At 49.4% G+C, this 25,765-nt stretch overlaps 1 protein-coding gene across 2 annotated transcripts in view; it reads right to left on the bottom strand.

The window, feature by feature from the left end:
• LOC144785740 (HAUS augmin-like complex subunit 7) overlaps window positions 1-13,851 on the bottom strand; it is an 82,717-nt gene extending 68,866 nt beyond the window's left edge. For both annotated transcript variants that reach the window (XM_078664534.1, XM_078664535.1), the window contains exon 1: window positions 13,697-13,851. In XM_078664534.1, the coding sequence (XP_078520660.1) occupies window positions 13,697-13,774 (78 nt within the window). In that variant the 5' untranslated portion in view covers window positions 13,775-13,851. The remainder of the gene's footprint in view (window positions 1-13,696) is intronic.
• Window positions 13,852-25,765: the final 11,914 nt, after the last annotated feature.

The following is a 25,765-nucleotide window of genomic DNA, read 5'->3' as shown; positions in this document are numbered from 1 at the left end:
AAGAGGATTAGTGGTGGGTTAGTATAGAGGAGTTTGAGTTTGTTTGAGCAGTGGACATACGTGCATAATGGATCTATAAATATTACACCATGCAAAGATTCCTCCTATTATATTTGACATGGGGTCTGTGTAACCAATGAATGCCTAGTTGTAATCAGCAACGGAACTACCTCATAGGTGGACTGCTCCCCAATCAAATGCCCGAGCAACAACAGAACTACCTCATAGGTGGACTGCTCCCCAATCAAATGCCCGAGCAACAGAACTATCTCAATGGTGGACTCCTCACCAATCAAATGCCCGAGCAACAGAACTATCTCATAGGTGAACTGCTCCCCAATCAAATGCCTAAACAATAACAGAACTACCTCATAGGTGGACTCATCTCCAATCAAACGCCCGAACAATGTAATGTAATGTAATGTAAATATTTCTTATATAGCGCGGTTTACACTCCAAGGAGCATCTTGGCGCTTTAGAAAGGTTAGGCCGGGACAGGGGAGTGTCGGGCTGATGAGAGGGGAACTGTCATTCTAGATTAGGGATTTACAGGTGGTGCTGGATAGTTTGTATATCCATGTTTTTAGGGCCTTTCTGAATTCAGTTTCTTTCTCTATTTGGCGAAGGGGAGGGGGAAGGAAGTTCCAGGCCTTGGATCCCAGGACTGCCAATGCCTTTCCACCTCTGGTTTTCAGTCTGAAGTTAGGGATGGTGAGGAGGTTGGCATTTTGGGATCTTAGATTACGCGAGGGGGAGTAGTGTCTGAACATGCTCTGGATGTAGCTGGGTCCTCCCATGGAAAGCCCTGAAGGTGATTAAAAGGATTTTGAAAAGGACCCGTTTCTGGATTGGCAGCCAATGTAGTGTTACCATTGCTGCTGTGGCTGAGGTTCTGTTTTTCCAGCCCAATACCAGTCTAGCCGCTGCGTGTTGGACCATTTGCAGTTTGTGGCAGACTGTTTTGTTTGTCCCTGCGTATAGGCTATTGCAGTAGTCCAGGCGCGATGTTATAAGTGCTACTGCAGCCATTTTACGTGCCTGGAGTGGTATGAAATCAAAGAATTTCCTGAGCCCTTTTATGAGGCTGAAACATGTTCCGGCCACTGCCACTGCTTGATGTTTGAAGGTTAGAGAGGAGTCAAATCTGATCCCTAAGTTCCTAGCAGATGTGATGGTGTTTGGGGGGGTGTTGGCTTCCTCTGGCCACCATAGGGCGGGGTTGAACAGATTATTTTTTCCAAATGGCACGATCTCTGTTTTCTCAGTGTTATATTTAAGGTGGTTTGCCCTCATCCATTTGAAAGTGGCTGTGAGGCAGTTCTTGAGTTTTCTTTCACTGTCTACGGTGTCATCCTCCATCACCAGGATGAGCTGTCTGTCATCCGCGTATGATATGGTGTAAATGTCGAAGGACGATATGAGTTTGATCAGGGGGGCCAGGTATACATTGAAGAGTGTCGGGCTCAGGCATGAGCCCTGAGGCACTCCTAATGTGAGTTGTTTTTCTTCAGACCTGAACTGGCCTAAGGTGACCACTTGTTGCCTGTTGGCTAAGAAGGAACTTAGCCATCCCAATACATTCCCAGCTATCCCTGCCGCGGCAAGTCGGTCCACTAAGATGGTATGTGAAACCGTATCAAATGCCGCGGACAGGTCTAGGAGCACCAGGACCGCCTTTTTCCCCTGGTCCATTGCTGCCTTCAAGGTTTCTGCGGTGAAAATGAGGGCTGATTCGGTTGAGTGCTGGGCCCGAAATCCTGCTTGGTTTGGGTGCCATATATTATTTGCCTCCAGGAAGGCTGTGAGTTGCCTATTCACAAATTTTTCAGTTAGTTTACAGAGAGCTGGGAGTAGGGAGATAGGTCGTAGGTTGGTTAGGGTGGTTGGATCTGTCAGTTGTTTTTTCTGCAGGGGTTTTACTGCAGCGAGTTTCCATTCCTCTGGTACTATGCCCAAGTTGAGTGAGGAGTTGATGATGTTATTTATGATGGGGTTGGCAATATCCACCATAGTGTGGAGGACATATGGAGGACAGGGGCCAAAAGGGGAGCCTGATTTAATTTTTAAGATTTCTGCCTTTGAATCATCTAAACTGACCGGGCAGAAGGTGGACAAACGGGCAGTGATGTTTGTATCTATATCATTAGGTAGTTCTTCTTTGTGAATTCGTGGGTGGGCAAAGTCTTTTGTATTTTTTCTTCGAAGAAGTTGGCTATCGAATTTCATAAGCCTTGGGAGGGGGAATCTCTTTTTGCATGGATTTAGGGTTGGTAAAGGTGTTAATTATTTTAAAAATTTCCTTCTGCCTGTTGTTGCTTTTATTTATGGCTTCAGTATAGTAGTCTTTTTTTGCAGTTTTTATCTGCCCATGGTACTGTCGGCGTGCAGCTTTGTAGTTGTTTTGGTCGGTTTCTTCATATTTGGTCCGCCATTTCCGTTCTAATGCCCTGACTTTCCTTTGTTCTTCTTTTAGGGCCTCAGTGAACCAGAGGGCTGAGGGTTTCTTTTTGGTCCCTAGCTTTGCACTGGGGTTCCCTGCGCCTAGTGCATTTATCCATTCTCTGAGGGTTCGGCTGTCGTTGGTGGGGTCTCCCGTGGGGGTGGGTTTGGTTTCTGCTGCTCTAGTTAGGAACGGCTCTTGTTCTATCAGGGTTTTCCAACTAGGTTCTGCCCTGGAGGGTCCCGATGTATTGTCTGGGTTTCTCAACTTTTTGCCGGTCATGACTACGATGTCGAAAGGGATAAGGCTGTGGTCTGTCCATGTTAGTGTTTGGGGTGTTTTAACAGTGAGAGTCCCCAGGTTTGAGCAGATGCAGTCCAGGATATGCCCTGCTTTATGAGTGGGGCTGGTTGTGGTCTGGGTTAGGCCTAGGACATTCATGGTGTCTCTAAAACATATCGCTGCCGGGTCGGTGGGGCAGTCGAGATGTATGTTTATATCCCCAAGGCAGGTAAAGTTGGCGGATTTGAGAGCCAGGTTGCTGATGGCTGTCCCAATACTTTCCAGGAAATCAGTGTGTTTCCCTGGTGGTTGGTATATCAGTGCGCTCGTAAAGGTGAAAGAGTCGTGCACTTTTATGGCGAAGCCCATTTTTTCAGCCCCTTTGAGTTCTGGAATTGCAAAGGTCTGGCAGTTTAGGGTCTCACAGTAGGCAATGGCTATGCCTCTCCCCCTTTGGATTGCTCTGTCCTCCCTGGAGATAAGGTATCCGGGTGGGAGAGTATTAGTGACGTCTGGGTTACTAATAGGCGTCAGCCATGTTTCCGTCATAAATAGACAGTCCAGTTCTCTCTCGGTTATGAGATCATAGATTTCTAGGGCATGTTTGCCCATTGACCTGACATTTAAGAGACCGCATCTCAGGACTTCTGTCTGATTATTTGTTAGGGGATTAATGTCGGGTCCAAAACTTTCCCTACAGTATTTGCAGCTCCATGGTCCTACCCATTGTGACATGGTTAGCGGGTGTAAACACCGCTTTGGGTTGGAGTTCATACTGAGTAACAAATCTCTTGTGTATTGTATAGTTGCAACAAGGGGTTTGGCCCTGGGCCCGGACAGGCGCAGACGGGCTTACCTTTGGCGCACCTTCGGCGAGCCGCCGGTTCGCCCGCTGCGCATACTAGAGGGCATTATGGGTTTATAGTCCCCGTATGACCGGTGACGCGTGTGGCCCGGAAGTCTAGTCACTTCTGGGGTGTGCGTCGTAGAATGCCGACCTCCCTCCACAACTATCCGGCCTAGCGTTGGTGGTGGGCCGGGGAGGCGGCAATGAGGTATTTCAGAGTTTTTTTAAATGCCCCACAATTTCCTGCCACTGAGGTTTCTGGTCCAGTGTATAAATCAACTTTCAGCTCCGTTTTAGAATCGCCGATTTAGCAGCGCTATTCCTGGCAGTGAGGGTTCCAGTTAAAACGTTTTTAAAATCAACTTTGGAACCACAATTTCCTATGTACACAAAGTTTTTTAAAATCACTTTTAGCAGCAATATTTCTTAAATTCAACTTTAGCAGCAATAGTAATGAGGGTTACAATAGGAAGCTTTTAGAATCAATTTTTGCACTAGGTTTCTGATGGGTACAGTTACCAGCGCATCAGCGAGTATGTTGTCTCCCCCAGCGCTCATTCAATCTCAATAACAAGTACTTCATAAGTGGACTCCTCCCCAATCAAATCAAATGACCGAACAACAACAGAACTAGGACTGCTCCCGAATCAAATGCCTGAGCAACAACAGAACTACCTAAAAGGTGGACTCCTCCCCAATCAAATGCCCGAACAGCAACGGAACTACCTCATAGGTGGACTCCTCCCCAATCAAATGCCCGAACAACAACGGAACTACCTCATAGGTGGACTCCATTATCCCCCACTTCGTCCGTGGGACCCATTTATGGTTTATACCTCTTTATTATTTTTCAAAAAAAAGAAAAACAATTTCCCCACCTACAACCACATGGCCGGTGGGAAGACGTCAGGCTTTAGAAAAGAGAGAAAGGATAGAGGGTAAGAGTGTAGATGAAGAGAAATATAAGAGATAAGTATGAGAGTCAGTCTGAGATGTTATCAAGCTGGACTAGTGGGCTCCAGCATCCAGCCTGGTACTCTGCTGCAGTGTTGTGGGACCCATTTAAAGGAGGGCTGGGCACAGACCGGGGCACAGTGCCCGATTTGTAATACGGACCCTGGAGGGCGGGAGAGACTTCAAGGGTGTAAAGCTCTTCACGTCCCTATAAAGCCCTTGATGGGGGCACCTCTTACCTCCCTGGTCACGCTCAATAAGCAAATGATAACTCTTTCTGGTATATATCAGAACTGGCTTACACTTTCCACAAAGGTCTGGACTGGGCCCCATCACCTTTAACATATCCAAGTCACTAAGCTGGCTTGCCACCATCTGTCAACAGAATGTACTTTATTAAGCTCCATCTATGCAAGGTATTCAGGTTTATGTGTACTTTTAATGTGTGCATGGAATGCAGGTCAAGGTGTGTAATTACACTGATAATAACAACCTACACAGCACACGATTTAATCAGAATTATTTTTGCTAAATAATAATAGGTGTTGATAACTACTCTACTTAATGGTAAGCAGTTTATCAACCTTGTAAGAAATAAAAAGTGAGTCAAACCAGCAAAGGTATTAACATCAAACAGGGTGGCCCTGCAAACTACATGCAGGTGTTTTCATTAAACACATATTACACCACCTATAATACCTGGATTGAAACTCGTGACCTGCAGAGTACACAGGAGTCCAAACAGCAACCCCATTAATCCACTGACCTAACTTTTTGAAATTAAAACAAACCTGTAACCAGCAGGCTACACTCAGAGATTTAAAGCTGTAGGGCAGTGATCCGACTGGAAATAAAAAATAAAGAAGTGCGCGTTCTCTACAAATTGAAGAAGTGTCACTACTCTGTACCGGACAGCACCTGCCCATTCAAGGCACTTCTGTGAACTATTTTGTGGTGATGCAGCCAATATAACAACAGCATGCAGAGCTCTGCAGCAGGTGCATGAATCAGTTACCTTTCACTATAATACACTGAGTGTTTACACACCCATCTCTGCTACAGAGTCCTTAACACCCAAAGCCATACAAACAATCTTTGCGACCAGTTAAAAAAGAATGTTTTATAACATTTCAAGCTGGTAACACGGTCCCTGGGCTAAAGGACATAAAAAAAAAACAAATGTCCTCTTGTATTCACGATTTTAAGACTATATTGTCTTGTTTGAAAACTCAAGAAAAAGTACCCATGTTAAGAAGTGGCGATAGGAAGGCTTTCACTGACTCTGCCCCTTCTGACTCCGCCCGTGTAAGACGCCCACAAGCGCTAAATTTGTGGATTCGCAGAGAAATGTTTTTGCCTTTTCTGTCACTTGTCAGTGTCCTGCATATGAACAGGAGAGGAGGCCCGCTGCCTGTGTTCCAAGGGATGAGGTCAAAATATGACCATTCCATTGGTGGCAGAAAACTCCACATCCTCTTGGAAAGGTGGGCCAGGCAGCCGCTGGCGAAACACTAAACAAGCATTGGCATAGCCAATAGGTCTCGCCTTTGGGAACTTATAAGTGTTTAGCCAGAGATATTGACTTTACCTATGTCTTTGGCAGTGCTTTATAGAAGTTTGCAGCATGCTGAAAAGTTATAATAAAGAAGTGTCAGAAGCATTTTTGTTACCTTAGATATGACCAAAAGCATTATGTACAACTAAACGACCATATTGAAAAAGTATTAAAAATAATGTCTTGGGGTTTTTTTGTCCTTTCAATGCTGGCAACTTGTATCTGCCTGTCCAAATGGTTGCTTGTTGTGTTTCTTTTGTTATGGGGGGCATAAATAACAGGAGGGTGAAGTTCAGTCAGTGAGAGTAAGTGAGAGAGTCCGTCAGTCATTGAGAGTGAGAGAATTAGTCAGTCAGTGAGACAGTGGGAGTCAGTGAGAGAGAGAGAGAGTCAGTCAGTGAGAGTCAGCCAGTGAGAGTGAATTAGAGTGAGTCAGTCAGTGAGAGAGTGAGAGTCAGTGAGAGAGTGAGTGAGAGAGTCAGCCAGTGAGAGTGAATGAGAGTGGGAGTGAGTGAGTGAAAGAGAGTGAGTCAGTGAGACAGCCAGTCTTTAAGCCAGAGTCAGTCTTTAAGCCAGAGTCAGTCTTTTAGCGAGAGTCAGTCTTTTAGCGAGAGTCAGTCTTTTAGCGAGAGTCAGTCTTTTAGCGAGAGTCAGTCTTTTAGCGAGAGTCAGTCTTTTAGCGAGAGTCAGTCTTTAAGCGAGAGTCAGTCTTTAAGCGAGAGTCAGTCTTTAAGCGAGAGTCAGTCTTTAAGCGAGAGTCAGTCTTTCAGCGAGAGTCACTCTTTCAGCGAGAGTCAGTCAGTGAGAGAGAGTGTCAGTCAGTGAAAAGAGTCAGTCAGTGAGAGAGAGAGAGTTAATCAGTCAGTGAGAGAGTGAGAGTCAGTGAGAAAGTGAGAGAGCTAGTCAGTGAGAGTGAGAGTCAGCCAGTGAGAGTGAATGAGAGTGGGAGTGAGTCAGTCAGTGAGTGAAAGAGAGTGAGTCAATGAGAGTCCGTCTTTTAGCGAGAGTCAGTCTTTTAGCGAGAGTCAGTCAGTCAGTGAGAGTCAGTCAGTCAGTGAGAGAGTCAGTCAGTCAGTGAGAGAGAGTCAGTCAGTCAGTGAGAGAGAGTCAGTCAGTCAGTGAGAGAGAGTCAGTCAGTCAGTGAGAGAGAGTCAGTCAGTGAGAGAGAGTCAGTCAGTGAGAGTCAGTCAGTGAGAGTCAGTCTGTGAGAGAGAGTCAGTCTGTGAGAGAGTCAGTCTGTGAGAGAGAGTCAGTCTGTGAGAGAGAGTCAGTCTGTGAGAGAGAGTCAGTCTGTGAGAGAGAGTCAGTCTGTGAGAGAGTGAGAGAGGGAGTGAGAGAGTGTGAGAGAGAGTGTGAGAGAGTGTGTGAGAGAGTGTGTGAGAGAGTGTGTGAGAGAGTGTGTGAGAGTGTGTGAGAGAGTGTGTGAGAGAGTGTGTGAGAGAGTGTGTGAGAGAGTGTGTGAGAGAGTGTGTGAGAGTGTGTGAGAGAGTGTGTGAGAGAGTGTGTGAGAGAGTGTGTGAGAGTGTGTGAGAGAGTGTGTGAGAGAGTGTGTGAGAGAGTGTGTGAGAGAGTGTGTGAGAGAGTGTGTGAGAGAGTGTGTGAGAGAGTGTGTGAGAGAGTGTGTGTGCGAGTGTGTGAGACTGCGAGTGAGAGACTGAGTGAGAGACTGAGTGAGAGACTGAGTGAGAGACTGAGAGAGAGACTGAGAGAGTGACTGAGTGAGAGACTGAGTGAGAGTGTCTGCGAGAGTCTGAGATAGTGTCTGCGAAAGTCTGAGAGAGTGGCTGCGAGAGTCTGAGAGAGTGGCTGCGAGAGTGAAAGAGTGTCTGTGAGAGTCCGTGAGAGAGTGTCCGTGAGAGAGTGTCCGTGAGAGAGTGTCCGTGAGACTGAGAGGCTCTTTAGTGGCGAGTAGGGTCAGGCTATAATTAACAGTAATAGATGGAAAGCCTGAGTGCAATATGACAATGCCATAAAGCAGGGAGCGCTCAAGATTGCTACTGAGAACCCAATTAGCAAAAACCACCAAGTAATCAATCAAAAACAATCACTGAATTTCCATAAATAATTAAAGATTGTATGTCTTTCGGTAATATGTGCTAAGTGACATCATAAACCATTAAATACACATCAATTCATGGAATCGCAACAGAAAAACGTGTATTATAATTGAGGAGATAGGACGGTGATGTGCACCTGCGGGAGCTTCATTGGGAATCATACACGGCTGAGCTCGGTCAGCCGGGAAGCGCTGGAAGGGAGGCAGATGGCGGCTGCGCGAGTGGACGCAAGCGCTCGGCCACCAAAAGCCTGCTGTGGCAGCACTTTGAAAACCCCGATACTACATGCCTCGGAGCAGCGCATGCGCTGGCTCGGCGAGACCTAAAAAGGACAAATTATTGGAGTATGGGTCACAGCTAGCGCTGCAAGGGTTATTAAGCTGCTGCTGGAGGACCCAAATGGGAGGAATTCTGCAATGGCACCGGTTTCATGCCCTATGCTTCTTGGACTCAGAAGGAGCCCAGGAGCAGGTCAGCAAGAAAGTAGTTGGAAGGCATTATGCTAGCTGGGAAGATGGACTGCTTTATAGTGAGCCAGAGAACTTCCTGTTGTCACTGGCCTACAAAATATCCATCTCAGGACACTTGGGCATTAGAAAGACACAGGATAGGTTGGATCCACTGTTCTAATGACCATGGAAACACAGAGACACAGATTAGGTGGGACTTTTCCCAGTTGCCAATTGAGTGGTAACTCTGGAGGTAAGAAGCACTGTTAGTGACCTAACAGTTGTAATTCTTCCATTTGAGCAGGTGGGAATTGAAATTGCTGATCCATTTAATCCCCGCCCTCCATTTCCAGCATCAGGCAACAAGAATATCTTGGTTCTTGTGGATCCTGTCACCACGTACCAGAGGTGGTACCACGGATGAGCATGTCTGCAAAGGTGGTATCTAGAGTTCTCCTACGAATTGTTCCTTGGGTTGCATGTTCAAAGGCAGTGCTTTCCGATTGGTAAACCAACATTATCTTACATGAGAGAGGTGTGAGAGTAAGCTGGTGCAGATTACCATTTCTCCATGACATACCACCAGCAAACTAATGGGTTGATGGAAAGGTTTAACAAGACACTAAGAGCACAATGGAGACTCTCCAAAATAACGTCAAGAGGAAGAGGGATATTCTGGAATGTCTCTTATTCGCTTTCAAGGAAATTCCAGAAAAGGAAGCAAGATTCAGACCATCTGAAGTTCTGTTTGGGCACCCAGTGCGTGGCCTAGTGATCTTAGTCAAAGAAGAGTGGGAAGGCACTTCCGAGTCATCACTATGTGGATTATGTGACTGCCTCAGGAAGTTGACGACACGATACATGGGTCAAGTAAAGAAAAACCTTCAGACAAGCCAAGAACTGACAAGAGTGCTAGAACAAGAAAGAGACACTAGTTGGTTACCAGGACAGTCAAGCGGTGTTAGTGATGAAGCCCACTGGTCCCAGAGCTTTGGAGGATACGTGGTGTGGCCATGCAAGGTAGGGCAGAAGGTTTCAGATGTGAAGTACTTGGTGGATACGGATGCCACAAGAAAGTCAAGGAGGGTCTTCCATGTGAACAAGCTTAAGCTTCACATCTGGAGAGATTACACAGTGATCATCACAGCCATGGCTGAGGAAGTTGAAAACAGTGGGCTACTACCTGACTTGCAGCATAGGGACATGAATATGTGGAAGGGCAGTAGCTTGTCTTAGTGTTGACACCTGAGCAGCAGAAGGAGAATAGAGAGGTACTGGGCCAATTTCCCCATCCTTTTTTGCTGACTTCAGGGTTAAACACCTCTCTGTGTTTATGACATTGAAATAGGAGATAGTTTGCCAGTAAAAAGCAAGACTTATGTGTGTGAACGAGTTCAGGGGTGCATTAGAACGGGAGAGTCGAAGATGTTGGACTATGGAGTTATTGATAAGTCCCATAGTCCTTGGGCCAGCCCATTAGTGTTGGTACCCCAGCAGTGTTGGTACCCCAGCACGGTTTCACAGACTTGCATTTTTGTGTGGACTTCTGGCCCCTCAATGTTGTCACTAAACAGATGCACGTACGATGCCCAGAGGTGATGAGCTGCGGATCAGCTTGATGAAGCAAAAAACCTAAGCATCCTTGATTTGCCCAGTGGCTACATGCAAATCGCTGTCACCTAGTGTCACGGAGAAGACTGTTTATTTCCACGCCAGTGGGATTATTTCAGTTTAAGCCTTTTTGTTGAAGAATGCTTGTGCCATTTTATAGCGCCTGTGAAACATGTTCGACCAGGTTTAGAAGAGATCAGTGTGGCTTACCTGGATGACACTGCAGTGTTTAGTAGTTCATGGGAGGACAACCTGAAGCAGTTAGAGCAGGTGTTGATCAGGATACTGGCAGCAAAATGGACTATCAAGTCAAACAAGTGCCTGGTGGGACAGTCCATTGTAGTCTACCTTGAGCATCAGGTGGGTTATGGGAATATACACCCATTGCATGGAAACTTAGATTTGTGCGGGAGTGGAAAGTGCCTGCATAATTATGGATTTGCCACATGCCCCATTTTCTGCTGCACAATATGCAGATTTTAACCAAAAATAGTTTCTAGCTCACATAGATCATAACTTAATAAAAATGTGGTGACACGTGTCCCTGTGCAGTGTAAAGCCCTTTGCAAAGGTTGACTGATTATCTTTAATTTGCTTATTACTGATGCTAGGTGTTAAACTGGTACTAACAAGGTAAAGTCTTTTTCCAGACAGTTTTACCATGAGCAAAAATGTAAAAACAATGAAGCAATACTATCAGAAAACATGTTGCAATATTCCGCATAATTTCGCTTTTCTAGTCGCATAATTTAGTCCTCCACTTCTGCATAATTCCAGTAGCTCTGAATAGAACCCCTAAAGGAAGCCTGACACTGAGAGGATGCAAAAATAATATGTCTACACACTTAACACAACAGTGAACCAGGAAGCTTTCCATCAATAACAGGTAAAAATTACACAGTCAGGGGCAGATTTACAATAACTGGGGCATCCCTGCATAGCAGCAGGGATGCGCCAGTTATTGTGCGCCACCATTGATGCGCCGTAAATGCGGTGCACCATGGGGCAAAAACGCCACAGATGCATGACGCATCTGTGCCGTAAAGCAGCGCATTGCTGCAGTTGCGTCGCAAGCGCGACATAGCTTCAGCAATGCTCTGGGGGGCCCTATTTTTACAATTGTGCGTCAACTTCAGCAATGCTCTGGGGGGCCCTATTTTTACAATTGTGCGTCAATCCTTACGCCTGCTTCAAGCAAGCGCAGGGTTTTGACGCAGCATGGGCTCAAAAGTGACCGAGTGAAATCTTATAGATTTCACTCAGCCACTTTTAGGAGGCGTTCCTGCGCCGGAACGCCCCTCCCCCTCCCCCCTGTGCAGGAACGCCTCCTTCTGGCGCAGGGCTTTACAATGTGATGCATCTCCCAGATGCGTCACGTTGTAAATATCCCGCACAATGGCGCATCTTTTGCGCCGCTGCTGCATCACAAAAGTGACGCAACAGCACCGTAAAAGGGGCGCAAGGGGCTTGTAAATCTGCCCCTTAGTTTATAGAAATAGTTCATAATTGGCAATAGTTGCAAGTGTAATCTTTCCCATAGTGAAGCCCTGTATGATATTATAAAATGTATGCCAGCGACTCCTACGCACAACCAACCCACTTTATGTCAAGGCAAGTCTGTTGACTGACTCCCAGCACTCCATTGTAACCCCAGGATCATCCATACATGACGTCAGACCTCTCTTTGTGTCTACACCTGCAGTCTTTCCTGTGACGTCAGTCTCTCTTTGTGTCTACACCTGCATGACGTCAGACCTCTGTGTCTACACCTGCATGACGTCAGACCTCTCGTGTCTACACCTGCAGTCTTTCCTGTGACGTCAGACCTCTCCTTGTGTCTACACCAGCAGTCTTTCCTATGACGTCAGACCTCTCCTTGTGTCTACACCTGCAGTCTTTCCTATGACGTCAGTCTCTGTGTCTACACCTGCATGACGTCAGACCTCTGTGTCTACACCTGCATGACGTCAGACCTCTCCTTGTGTCTACACCTGCAGTCTTTCCTATGACGTCAGTCTCTGTGATTACACCTGCATGACGTCAGACCTCTGTGTCTACACCTGCATGACGTCAGACCTCTCGTGTCTACACCTGCAGTCTTTCCTGTGACGTCAGACCTCTCCCTGTGTCTACACCTGCAGTCTTTCCTATGACGTCAGTCTCTGTGATTACACCTGCATGACGTCAGACCTCTGTGTCTACACCTGCATGACGTCAGACCTCTCCTTGTGTCTACACCTGCAGTCTTTCCTGTGACGTCAGACCTCTCCTTGTGTCTACACCTGCAGTCTTTCCTATGACGTCAGTCTCTGTGATTACACCTGCATGACGTCAGACCTCTGTGTCTACACCTGCATGACGTCAGACCTCTCGTGTCTACACCTGCAGTCTTTCCTGTGACGTCAGACCTCTCCCTGTGTCTACACCTGCAGTCTTTCCTATGACGTCAAGTCTCTGTGATTACACCTGCATGACATCAGACCTCTGTGTCTACACCTGCATGACGTCAGACCTCTCCTTGTGTCTACACCTGCAGTCTTTCCTGTGACGTCAGACTTCTCCTTGTGTCTACACCTGCAGTCTTTCCTATGACGTCAGTCTCTGTGATTACACCTGCATGACGTCAGACCTCTGTGTCTACACCTGCATGACGTCAGACCTCTCGTGTCTACACCTGCAGTCTTTCCTGTGACGTCAGACCTCTCCTTGTGTCTACACCTGCAGTCTTTCCTATGACGTCAGTCTCTGTGATTACACCTGCATGACGTCAGACCTGTGTCTACACCTGCATGACGTCAGACCTCTCGTGTCTACACCTGCAGTCTTTCCTGTGACGTCAGACCTCTCCCTGTGTCTACACCTGCAGTCTTTCCTATGACGTCAAGTCTCTGTGATTACACCTGCATGACATCAGACCTCTGTGTCTACACCTGCATGACGTCAGACCTCTCCTTGTGTCTACACCTGCAGTCTTTCCTGTGACATCAGACCTCTCCTTGTGTCTACACCTGCAGTCTTTCCTGTGACGTCAGTCTCTGTTTCTACACCTGCATGACGTCAGACCTCTGTGTCTACACCTGCATGACGTCAGACCTCTCCTTGTGTCTACACCTGCAGTCTTTTCTGTGACGTCAGTCCTCTCCTTGTGTCTACACATGCATGACGTCAGTCCTCTGTGTCTACACCTGCATGACGTCAGACCTTTCCTTGTGTCTACACCTGCAGTCTTCCCTGTGACGTCAGTCCTCTCTTTGTGTCTACACTGCAGTCTTCCCTGTGACGTCAGTCCTCTCTTTGTGTCTACACTGCAGTCTTCCCTGTGACGTCAGTCCTCTCTTTGTGTCTACACCCGCAGACTTTCCTGAAACGTCACTACGTGTAGTCCTTCCTCCATGTCTACCCGGTAGTCCTTTCTCTATGCCTACCCTCTCCCGTTGGTATGCCCTCCCCCTTCCCTCCTCACGGACGCCTCCCGCTGCTCCCGGGCCTCGCCCGCTCTACCTTCAGCCTGTGGAAGACGCTGCTCGCCAGGGCCGCCTCGGGCCCGGCCGCCGCCTCGAGGCCGCCAGTGTCCGCCATCTCCCGCCGCCGTCCGCTCAAACCGCGCCGCCCGCTCTGATTGGACGAGCGGCGGACATTAGCAGAGGCCACGCCTCTCCCGGCACGGACACGCCCAGCGGCGGCCATCTCTGCGCACGGTTTGTGCTGCGGGACCCGCCCCTCGCAATGGAAGCCGCGCTCATTGGCTGCATGAACCTGTCAATCGATACCATGGGTGGATCCCATTGGCGCGGTGGGTCGGCGTCTCTTTGGAACCGCTTTTGTTTATTTATTAGTGTAAACTTGTTTTCCTAATCCCAGGTATTTTAATTGGTTTACAATCAGAGCAGCAACCTCTGGGAATGTGCATACACAAAAATACAACATTTCAACCCCGTGTTATAATATCTAGATTATTTAAAACTTCTGCAAACAAGCCAACAGACCAGATTCATGTGGAAGACATCTGAACTGGACTACCCACCCATGGACCTTGGAGACTTTGGTGATCTGTAAATGCTATGGGGCAGATTTATGTTAACTGGCCAGTTAATGTGCGCCACAGTGCGCCACAGCTCCGCCACCCATGGTGCGCCGCATTTACAATGCGGCGCACCATGGGGCAAAAACGGCACAGATGCGTGACGCATCTGTGCCGTAAAGGCGGCGCATTGCTGGAGTTGCGTCGCAAGCGCGACGCAGCTCCAGCAAGGCTCGGGGGTGCCCTATCTGACCAATGCTGCATCAAGACCTACGCCTGCTTCAAGCAGGCGCAGGCTTTTGACGCAGCATTGGCCTAAAAGTGACTGAGTGAAATCTTATAGATCTCACTCAGCCACTTTTGCGAGGCGCACCTGCCCCGGAACGCCCACCCTGCACCGGAACGCCCACAAGCGGCGCAGGGCTTTACAACGTGACGCATCTGCCTAGATGCGTCACGTTGTAAATGGTTCGTAGGGATGCGCCACGTTTACGCCGCCTTGCGTGACGCAACAGCGGCGTAAACGTGGCGCAAGGCCTTCATAAATCTGCCACTAAGTATAGCATACCTGCAAACTTTCTCTGGTCTATGCGTGATGTGGGACTTGACCTGTTTTATTATGCAATAAACAAGACTACAAGTCCCAGAATTCAAAGGGGAAAAACACTGAAGTGAAGCAGCTCATCAAGAATGGACCTGGGAAACTTAGGGCTTCTCTTGCCCTAATACATTTGGCTAAAGAATACATTCCAACATTTTAGAACAGGAGAGCCAATCTAAAATAAAGCATATTTTATTCAAAATGAGGGATTTTCCTTTGACTTGAGGAATTTGTCATCCCTATTTTCAAAAGGGGTAAAATGCATTGAAGTAACCTGGATTGACTCAGTTAAGCACAGAACTGGGAAAGTTACTGATTTCAAATCTACATATAGAATCTTTTGAGGAAGAGTTTTTTTTTTTTTTGCAGAGTTTTATATAGCACGAACTAGAACCGAACCAGTTATCAGAGCGCTTTACATAGCACCAGTTACGTTACATGAGGACACACTTTCATTTTAGGCACGGGGAGATTAAGTGATTTGCCAAGAATCACAGGGGGTTTATGGCGTCGTTACCGAGACTCAAACCCCGAGGTCGAGCGCCTTAGCCGTTAGGCCAACCCCTCATCCATCACTTTTTTGTTTAGATGTTTTTACATTTTAATACACTGATTCGAAAAGAATTGCAAATGTATTAACATACAATGGCTTCTTCATGTATGATATTAGAGCATATGTAGGAGGGTGATTTAAAGACCAAAATCAGTCAAATATAGATTCCAATTAACTTTCAGTGGGCTGCCATACGTTTTGAAAGTCATATGGCTATATTAAAAGGTTGCCACCTGACGACTAGGCTGGGCCAGTATTTTAACACCAAGCCAGGTTTAAAAAATAAAAACCAGTCAGGCAACATGGGGTGTAGGGGGAGAGACGCACATGAGGGAGATGGCTGGGCGACTGGGGGTTGGGGCTTGTTTGTTTTGGGGATGTTGCTTGCTGATGCGCCTTTGTATTCTATCTGTGCTATCAAATGTTGCCTTTTTGATTGTGGACGACCCTGTTTGGCAGCTAGGGGAGGTGGGCTGCTTTGAGCGGGATGTTGCGAAGTTGTTATGGGTCTGGCTCCTGACGTGAAATGCATAACGTGGAATGTTCGGGAATTGCAATCTATGCAGCGTGGGTATAAGATCCACTCCTATTTGGTGTGCAGGGGGATACAGGTTGCTTTGCTGCAGGAGACACATCTTACTGCCACTGAGGGGCGGGCTCTGCAGCGTAAGTGGAGCGGGCAGTTGTATTATACTACGTATTCGGCCTTTGCGCGGGGCGGCGCTGATTTGGGTTAGGGCCAGGGTTCCGTTCCAACTGATAGATCACACAGTGGACCCAGGAGGCCGGTATGTAGCGGCACGCGGCCGCATGTATGGCCGCGTGGTGACTCTTTGTAGTGTCTATGCTCCTAATGTGGAGCAAGCATCCTTTTTGGAATCTTTGTCCTCCTCCCTTGCCGATTATTTCACGGTGCCGGTCCTGATGAGGGGGGATTTCAACTCTATCGCTGGGATCGCCCCTCCGCTGCCTTCTGCCCCGATTCATAAACTGGCCGCGGTTCGCGCCCATTGGCAAGATAATTGGGGGCTTGTTTATATTTGGCGTGCGCAGCACCCGACGGATAGGGATTATTCCATTTATTCGGCCCTACATGACCTCCATGTCCGGCTTGATGTTGTCTTTTGTAGTGCTGGCCTGACCTCGCTGGCGGTCAGCAGTGAGTATCTGACGAGTACCTTATCGGACCATAACCCTCTATTGGTGAATTTCTGTTGGGTGGGGGAGCGTCCCAGCATTTGTCACTGGAGATTGCGCCCAGAGATGTTGGAGGACCCGATATTTTGCGCGGAACTTGGCGAGGGGGTGGAACGCTACTTTGCCGAGAACGCGGGCACTGCCTCCACGACGGCTATGGAGTGGGATGCTTTCAAGGTGGTGGTCCGTGGCGTTTGTATTGCCAAATGGGTGGGGGTTCGGAAGCTGCTCCTACAGGAGATTGAACAGGCTGAGTTGGCTTTGCGTGAGGCCGAAAAGGCTCACTCTGATGGCACTGGGACACGCGGCGACGTATTGGCTCTAAAGGAGGCAGTGGCCGCTGGGCTGGAGCGGCTCCGTTGCTTTGATTACAAGGTGTTTGATGCTCGTGGGCACGCGGAGCGGGACAAGGTGGGGACCCTGTTGGCCTGGCTGGCAGACCCCACCCCTCGGAGCGTGCCTATCCTGGCGCTGACATCCCCCGCTGACCGGTTGGAGCATGATCAGCAGCGGATTAATGAGGTGTTCCGTTCCTTCTATGCGGACCTCTACACCAGTCGCCTACGGGCTGACGGGACGGGACCCCAGGCGTTTTTGGAGGGCCTGGAGTTGCCAATGATAGAGGAGGAAGAGGCGGATGCCTTGGGGCAGGATGTTACACTAGCCGAGATCCGCTGCGCAATTAAACAGTTGGCGCGCAACAAAACGCCTGGGAGCGATGGCTTGCCTAATGAATTTTACTCGACGTATGTGGACCTCCTGGCGCCACGATTATTTATGGTGTACAGGGAGGCTCGGGAAACGGGGATGTTGCCCGGGTCAACTAGGGAGGCCATTATTATACCGCTTCTTAAGCCTGGGAAAACGCCGACTGATCCTGCTGCGTATAGGCCTCTTTCCATGCTCACTACAGATTATAAAATATTGATCCGGGTGCTTGCCACTAGGCTCCTCCGGTTGATGACGCGGTTGGTGCATGAGGACCAAGCGGGCTTCATCCCGACGCGCAATACTGCCAGCAGTGTTCGTAGGTTGCTCCGGATCCTTGATGAGGGAGGCGGTGGGCGGTGAGGCATTGGTGCTGTCGGTCGACATTGCTAAGGCGTTCGATAGCCTAGAATGGCTCTACCTTTTCTCGGCGATGGAGGCGTTTGAGCTTGGGGCTGAGTATATTGGTTGGACTAAAATATTGTATTCATCTGCCACTGCCAGAGTCCGAGTGGGGCGGGCAGTTTCTTCCTCCTATCCAGTGCGACGGGGCACTAGACAGGGCTGCCCGCTTTCTCCGTTGTTGTTCGCTCTTGCGATAGAGCCGTTGGCTGCGCGCGCGAGATTAGGAGCTGCATACCGGGGCCTTCGGCTCTGGGGCCGGAACCATCATATTTCATTATATGCGGATGACCTCCTTATGTTTTTGGAGGACGCCGGGGACGCTTTAAGCGGGGCAAGGAACCTGCTTGATCGTTTCGGGGACATCACGGGCCTGCATGTATCATGCACAGGCGGATCTCTTTGAGGGTAATATCGAAAGGGCTATGAGGGGATTGAAGGGTAGCATACCGTTTTGGGGCTCCCTGCCGTTGTCGGTGATGGGTCGAGTCGCGCTCCTCAAGATGGTGGCGCTTCCTCGCCTATTATACTTTTTTAGGACTTTACTGATACGGATACCGGTGGCGTTTTTCTGACGACTTCGATCGGCGGTGAGTAGCTTTATGTGGGGGACAGGGCGGCGTAGAGTGGCCTTGGACACATTGATGAGACCGCGAGAGGAGGGGCGGCTCGCCTCGACCGACTTTGAATTATACTATCTGGCCGCGCAATTCCAGGTCCTCACCCAGGCGGTGGCACTGGAGTTTCGGGGACTGGTGAGCGAGACCATGCCTGACGTGCCGCGGCATGTGCCGTCGTTTGTAATCTTCCAACAAAAACTGAGACTGGCTGAATTGTCCATGGCCGAAAAATACCCTCCGGTATTGCTGGAAGCGGTATCACAGCAGGATTGGGGTGCTGCGACCGTATGCGCCCGATATACCGCTGGGCATGTGCACGGCGTTGCCGCACGGTGGCGACTGGTCTGGCCTGGCGGATTGGGAGGAGTTGGGTCTGCAGATGGTGGGAGACTTGTATGCTGACGGGGCACTGTTGCCGTATAGCGCGCTATGGGAATCATTTGGACTCCCGCAGGGACACTTCCTATTGCATACAGCTTTGAGTGCTGCTCTGCAGAAGTATTGGGGGTTGGGCGTATCTGAACCCCCAGCCAGTGGATTGTGCCAATACGTGGCGATGGCGGCGGGCATGCATAAGGCGATTACATGTTTATATAAAAGAATGACGGGTGACGGACTTGCTCCGCTGCTGAGACTGCGGGAGCAGTGGACGGCGGATTTGGGAAAGGAAATCCCCGATGTAGCCTGGTCACAGATACTCCGAAGGGCGTGGAAGGGCACTCGGAATGCCAGGTTCCTGCTGATCCAATTCTTCGTGTTGCATAGGGCGTATCTTACCCCGGCGAAAATTAATCAATATTTCCATGGTACTGCGGCAAGCTGCCCCAGATGTTCGACTGAGGGAGCGGACCTGGTCCACATGCTATGGAATTGCTCGCAGTTAGGCGCAAATTGGGAGGAGGTGACGGGGACACTCGGTAGGATAACGGAGCGGCAGATCGATAGGGACGTGGGGATGTGCTTATTACACTGATTCCCTCATACTAGCAGAAATAGGATAACTAGCAAATTCCTGGACTTAGGTCTCATTTGGCCAAAAGAGAGATAACATCCCACTGTAAGGCAGTGGCAGGCCCTAGTTATGTGAGGTGGAAGGCTGCGCTGATACTGTGGGCGGGCAGGGAGAGTTCACTCAGGATGCAACATGCGCATAGGTCCCACAATGATAGAGCGTTAGAAGCGGCGAGGGAGTGGGAGGCCCTGGTGGCGGATCTCCGGATGGCAGATGAGGAGGCGGAGTCAGACTCAGGCACATCGGCGGGGGAGGAGCAGGCGTAGAAGGCACTCTCGTGGTTGGGAGGAGTTTAGCGTGGGGGGATCCCCGTAACATGAAAGGTTGTTGGACATTTAGTGTGGCCAACTTGCCGACCCGAACTACTATGGCACGAGAATGATACGCACATGATATTGTTTTCCTGTGGGAATGGCGCCAGCTGCGAGGGGTGGGAGGGGAGTTGTGAATCGGTCAAGGGGCCATAAAGGGTGACTCATTGGTAATCAGACGAAGGTTCATGGTTCCGTCTTGTGAATTATTCTGTATTGATGTGAGTCCCTTGTATGCTGGTTGTGTTGTAAAATAATAAACAGATTAAAAAAAAAAATGAGGGAGATGGCTTGAAGACATTCACAATCTAATGGAGAACTTAACACAACAAATAAAGTAGTGCTTGAAAAGCAATCAGTGGAAACAGCAATGTGAGCCAATCAAAGAGTTTGTAGAGAGGCAATTCTTCTTGGAACAGACAAACACAGGATTGGGATTGACAACCTGGGTCACCCATGAGGACCAGACAAATAAGAGGGCTGTTATGTGTGTCAGTGAGAGCATGGGCTTTGGCGATGCATGAATATGTGTGCACAGGATCGGGACATACGTGTATGGGTGACTGAGAGCCTATGTCGTAAGTACTTGTGACACAGGAAATACATTTCACCATATGTATCACCCTTACATGTATAACACAAACACAACCATTTTCGTTTTAAATGGGAGAAATTTAAAGTGCAGAAAATATACTGTATTTTTTAGTTATACATTTGGCACAGTGTGCACTGGCTACTGGGAGCAAGAAACCTACTTTTGGTAAATGCAACACTGTGAAATAGGGGAACATTAAAACGAAGAGTCAACTTAATCATTAAGAAAACTTTTCCTTTTATTCTCTCATCTAAAAGCATTCAGAAACATAATTTTGTTCTTAGCTCCAATACTGAGCTGACATGGACTTTTCTTTAACCCTTTAAGTGCTGCCGTCGGCCAACGGTCGTCACGGGCACTACCTCCCCAGTGCTGCGTGCGACCGTTGGACGTCCATTCAGCACTGGATAATGGACAGCGCAGCACTGGGGAGGTATATTTACGAAGCTCCTAAGGTGTTAAGAGTTACATAGCTCAGTGCTTCAGCTCTTCACCTCTGTGCCCTGGGTCATAAATCTGACTGAGCTCTGCTCATTATCAGGCCCTGCTATCTACAGCCCAAAGATAATAATTCAAAATAAACACAGCCTTCCCTTAACTTTAAAAGGAACATGTGACCTTGTGTTTATTTAAAAATGAACTCAAGGTTGAAAGTTGCTCTGAAGGTGTCTGGGAGCTACCAGTAGCTTACGATCGAATGGTTAGAGACACCTGGGGGCCCATTAGAAAGGCGGCTGGAATTTGTCCGCCTGCCATCCCGACGTAAACCGGGACCGCCCACCATAAGGGTGGCGGTCCCGTGGGGGCCATTAGGATGCACCCACCACACTGGCGACTGCATTCTGCATTCTTAACATTGCGGCGTTCAGCACCGCCCGCCGCAATGCTAAAAATGCACATTGTGCACTTCAATGCACAACGTGACAGGCACCATGCGGTGCCTGTCACGTTGTACAGTGAAGTGCAGGGGAAGTGCCTGGGGACCCGCAACAGGCCCCCACAAGACATTCCTGCATGCAACGCCGCCACGGAAAAGCATATCCCCGCCTTCACCCTAATATGGTGGCAGTGTCTAACAGACACCACCACCATATGAAACCCTTTTCTGCCCGGTCAACTCCTTGACCGGGCGGAAAAGCGGCGGACGATCTTGCCGTCCGCCGCGGTCCCCCTCGCCATAGTAATATGGTAGGGGGAAAATGGGTGGCGCGCGGGGAAGGATGTCGGGCGGATCGCCACCACCCGCATGGCGGTGGCGATCTGCCCGACATCCTAATGGCGCCCCTGGTGTACACATTCAGTAGGTCTTATTCAAAATGGTATTAACCAACACTTATTTTGTCTTGCTTGGATGCATTGAATACCATTTTATAAAAAAGTGTCCTTTCAAATAAAAATGTTTGTGTAAACCATAGTATATTAGAGTCAGAAAAAAGCAAGCCTATGTGCAACAATCAGTGTTTCTTTGTTATTCAGTCCCTCCAAGCTATGTTTTAAATTTGTAAGCAAACCATCCAACTGGAAACAGCCTTACATTTTAGTGGGTCAGTGTCATAATGATGGCTCAATGTCTATAGAATTGCAGTTGGCATAATTATACAGATTATTTCAGCATCTCACTGGTGGTCACTATAATGTTCAAGATATGAGACCTTAAAGGAGGTTTCAAACAGTAGGGATACTTAACCTGAAGAGTTAGGGTGATGATGAATTGGGGTAACGGGGCGAGCAAGATGTACAGAATGACGAACAGGCTGTCTGTGATGTGGCCACTGTCATCTTACAGAGTGGGGTCCACAACTGCTTGGAAAATGAAATAATATTTACAGAATAATAAAGTGTTTTTAAATAAAGAAGCAGAATGTAAAATTGAAAAAATTACAACCATAAATGTGAAGGAATTTGAAATTGGAGGCTAAAAATGTGGCTGGTGTCTTTAGATTGGTTTGTGGGAGTAGTGCAGTTGCCTCAAACAGAATACAGTATGGACAATGGGTGGCCTCAACTGAATTTAGAAAAGACCCCACCTTCCCATAAAAATGTTGTTTTAAAAAAATGTTTGTGAATTACATAACATATTTCATAATTTGTGTATCTGTTTGCCGACTGCCTGTTAACATATGTTTTTTGTTTTGCAGTTCAAATGATCAAAGCTGCTTCGGCCAGGGTACCTGGAGTCCAGTCCTGACTCTGTGGAGTTCCCTGGATTCCAGTCATGACCCTGTGGAGTTCCCTGGATTCCAGTCATGACTCTGTGGAGTTCCCTGGAGTCTCATGACTCTGTGGAGTTCCCTGGAGTCCAGTCATGACCCTGTGGAGTTCCCTGGAGTCCAGTCATGACTCTGTGGAGTTCCCTGGAGTCCAGTCATGACTCTGTGGAGTTCCCTGGAGTCCAGTCATGACTCTGTGGAGTTCCCTGGAGTCCAGTCATGACTCTGTGGAGTTCCCTGGAGTCCAGTCATGACTCTGTGGAGTTCCCTGGAGTCCAGTCATGACTCTGTGGAGTTCCCTGGATTCCAGTCATGACTCTGTGGAGTTCCCTGGAGTCCAGTCATGACTCTGTGGAGTTCCCTGGAGTCCAGTCATGACCCTGTGGAGTTCCCTGGATTCCAGTCATGACTCTGTGGAGTTCCCTGGAGTCCAGTCATGACTCTGTGGAGTTCCCTGGAGTCCAGTCATGACTCTGTGGAGTTCCCTGGAGTCCAGTCATGACTCTGTGGAGTTCCCTGGAGTCCAGTCATGACTCTGTGGAGTTACCTGGATTCCAGTCATGACTCTGTGGAGTTCCCTGGAGTCCAGTCATGACTCTGTGGAGTTCCCTGGAGTCCAGTCATGACTCTGTGGAGTTCCCTGGAGTCCAGTCATGACTCTGTGGAGTTCCCTGGAGTCCAGTCATGACTCTGTGGAGTTCCCTGGAGTCCAGTCATGACTCTGTGGAGTTCCCTGGAGTCCAGTCATGACTCTGTGGAGTTCCCTGGAGTCCAGTCATGACTCTGTGGAGTTCCCTGGAGTCCAGTCATGACTCTGTGGAGTTCCCTGGAGTCCAGTCATGACTCTGTGGAGTTCCCTGGAGTCCAGTCATGACTCTGTGGAGTTCCCTGGAGTCCAGTCATGACTCTGTGGAGTTCCCTGGAGTCCAGTCATGACTCTGTGGAGTTCCCTGGGTTCCAGTCATGACTCTGTGGAGTTCCCTGGGTTCCAGTCATGACTCCGTGGAGTTCCCTGGGTTCCAGTCATGACTCCGTGGAGTTCCCTGGAGTCCAGTCATGACTCTGTGGAGTTCCCTGGGTTCCAGTCATGACTCCGTGGAGTTCCCTGGGTTCCAGTCATGACTCTGTGGAGTTCCCTGGAGTCCAGTCATGACTCTGTGGAGTTCCCTGGAGTCCAGTCATGACTCTGTGGAGTTCCCTGGGTTCCAGTCATGACTCTGTGGAGTTCCCTGGATTCCAGTCATGACTCTGTGGAGTTCCCTGGAGTCCAGTCATGACTCTGTGGAGTTCCCTGGAGTCCAGTCATGACTCTGTGGAGTTCCCTGGAGTCCAGCCATGACTCTGTGGAGTTCCCTGGAGTCCAGTCATGACTCTGTGGAGTTCCCTGGATTCCAGTCATGATTAAGTGGAGTTCCCTGGATTCCAGTCATGACTCTGTGGAGTTCCCTGGAGTCCAGTCATGACTCTGTGGAGTTCCCTGGATTCCAGTCATGACTCTGTGGAGTTCCCTGGAGTCCAGCTGTTGGACAGGCCGCATGTTCGAGCTGTCCCCCCTCCCCGCAATGGGACCAGGACCCTGGCTCTCCCTGCATCCCCAGCCAGAGTCCACAAACGACCACCCGAAGTACCCTGCAATCCCTCCACTACAAGACACCAGCTCCGGACCCAGCTGGCCCGGGTCACCATCTACCCCACGACATCGACCCGGCCGCCATCTTGGACACGGCACCACGCGGCCGCGCGGCCTCAGCCCGACCCCAACCCTGGGCCTGGCCAGGCCCCGACATCCCGGCACCACCCTCCACCCAGGAGGTGAACGGACCACTTGGCAGGTCAATGGGAGTAAGAAGTGTCGATGGCTCTCCCCCGCCAGGTGCCGAGCACCCCCAGCCTCCTCGGGCGCTGGCTCCACCCCCCTGCTGGGTGTCTGGACTCCCTCATCCCAGACCTCCCGACCTCCAAGAGCGAGGGTCCGGACATCAAAGGGCGCCAGACCTATAAATGAGGCCGCCCCAGGACAGGAAGGCAGTTGTATCCTGGAGTCGAGAGACCCGAGAAGAACTCATCCGTGACTTGGCCTGCTGGCGCTGCCGCGGCCCTCTGCCTCGTGAAACCATCGTCTTGGCCTGCTGGCGCTGCCGCGGCCCTCTGCTCGTGAAACCATCGTCTTGGCCTGCTGGCGCTGCCGCGGCCCTCTGCTCGTGAAACCATCGTCTTGGCCTGCTGGCGCTGCCGCGGCCCTCTGCCTCGTGAAACCATCGTCTTGGCCTGCTGGCGCTGCCGCGGCCCTCTGCCTCGTGAAACCATCGACTTGGCCTGCTGGCGCTGCCGCGGCCCTCTGCTTTATGAGACTATCACCTTGGCCTGCTGGCGCTGCCGCGGCCCGATCCACAGACCCTCCAGCTCGAGGATTGTGAGCTCGCCTTTTACCACTACCTGTACCGATCCGGTACCAAGACTGTCCCGCTACCCCCTTTCCCTACAGAGACTAGAAGTGAGAGGACCCCCGGGTCCAAGTTATCCTGTATCGCTGATATCCTTGCCTTAAGAACCTTATATAAAGCCTTGAACTCGACTTGGTGTGGTGCCTGTTTGTGGGGAGGGAGGGTACTTGTCTGTACGATCGCCGGAGACGGTCCCCCTCGGGGATCTCTCCCTCGGTATCCGGCCGACCCTCAGGGTCCCCGTCTAACATTGGTGGCCAGCGACGGGATCCGAACCTACGCATAATCGTACAAAAAGTCACTCGCCCCACCACACACAACAACCATGTCAATAGAGAGCGGAACAACGGAAAAATTTCAGATGGAAAAATTGGAAGACTACAACCACCGGGAACTGAAGCAATATTGCATAGAACTTGGACTTCCAACCACAGGTCTTAGCACAAAGGAAGACTTCAAACGAGCCCTAGAAGCTTGGGCAGAAACGGGTACGGCCGTACCCCGAACACAAACAACCGAAACGAGCCCCGCACCAACTAAAGAAAGAGCGGATCTCTCCCTGGAAGAGATCCGAGAAAGAGAAAAAACCAGACTCCACGAATTAGAACTTGCCCGACTTCGCTTGGATGGGGAACTCAAGCTGGCAGAACAAAAAATAACCCTGGAACACTTACGGCTCAGGGAAGAGCGGGAAGACAAGCAAAGACAGAGGGAGCTAGAGGAAAAGAGACTAGAGTACGAACATGAGCGCAATCTCAAAGCACTGGAGATTCAGAAACAGAATAAAGACCTCGGGCTCCCCGAACAACCGACCCCGTCTGCCTCGACCGAGCCCAAGGTTCACATCCCCAAAGATGTCATCCGGGAATACCACAAGAACGATGATATCCAGCAGT

Source organism: Lissotriton helveticus, chromosome 10, assembly GCF_964261635.1.
Source record: "Lissotriton helveticus chromosome 10, aLisHel1.1, whole genome shotgun sequence".
In the NCBI taxonomy this organism is placed as follows: Eukaryota; Metazoa; Chordata; class Amphibia; order Caudata; family Salamandridae; genus Lissotriton; species Lissotriton helveticus.
Note: the sequence above shows the minus strand (reverse complement) of the source record. Positions and strands in the feature narration are given on the sequence as shown.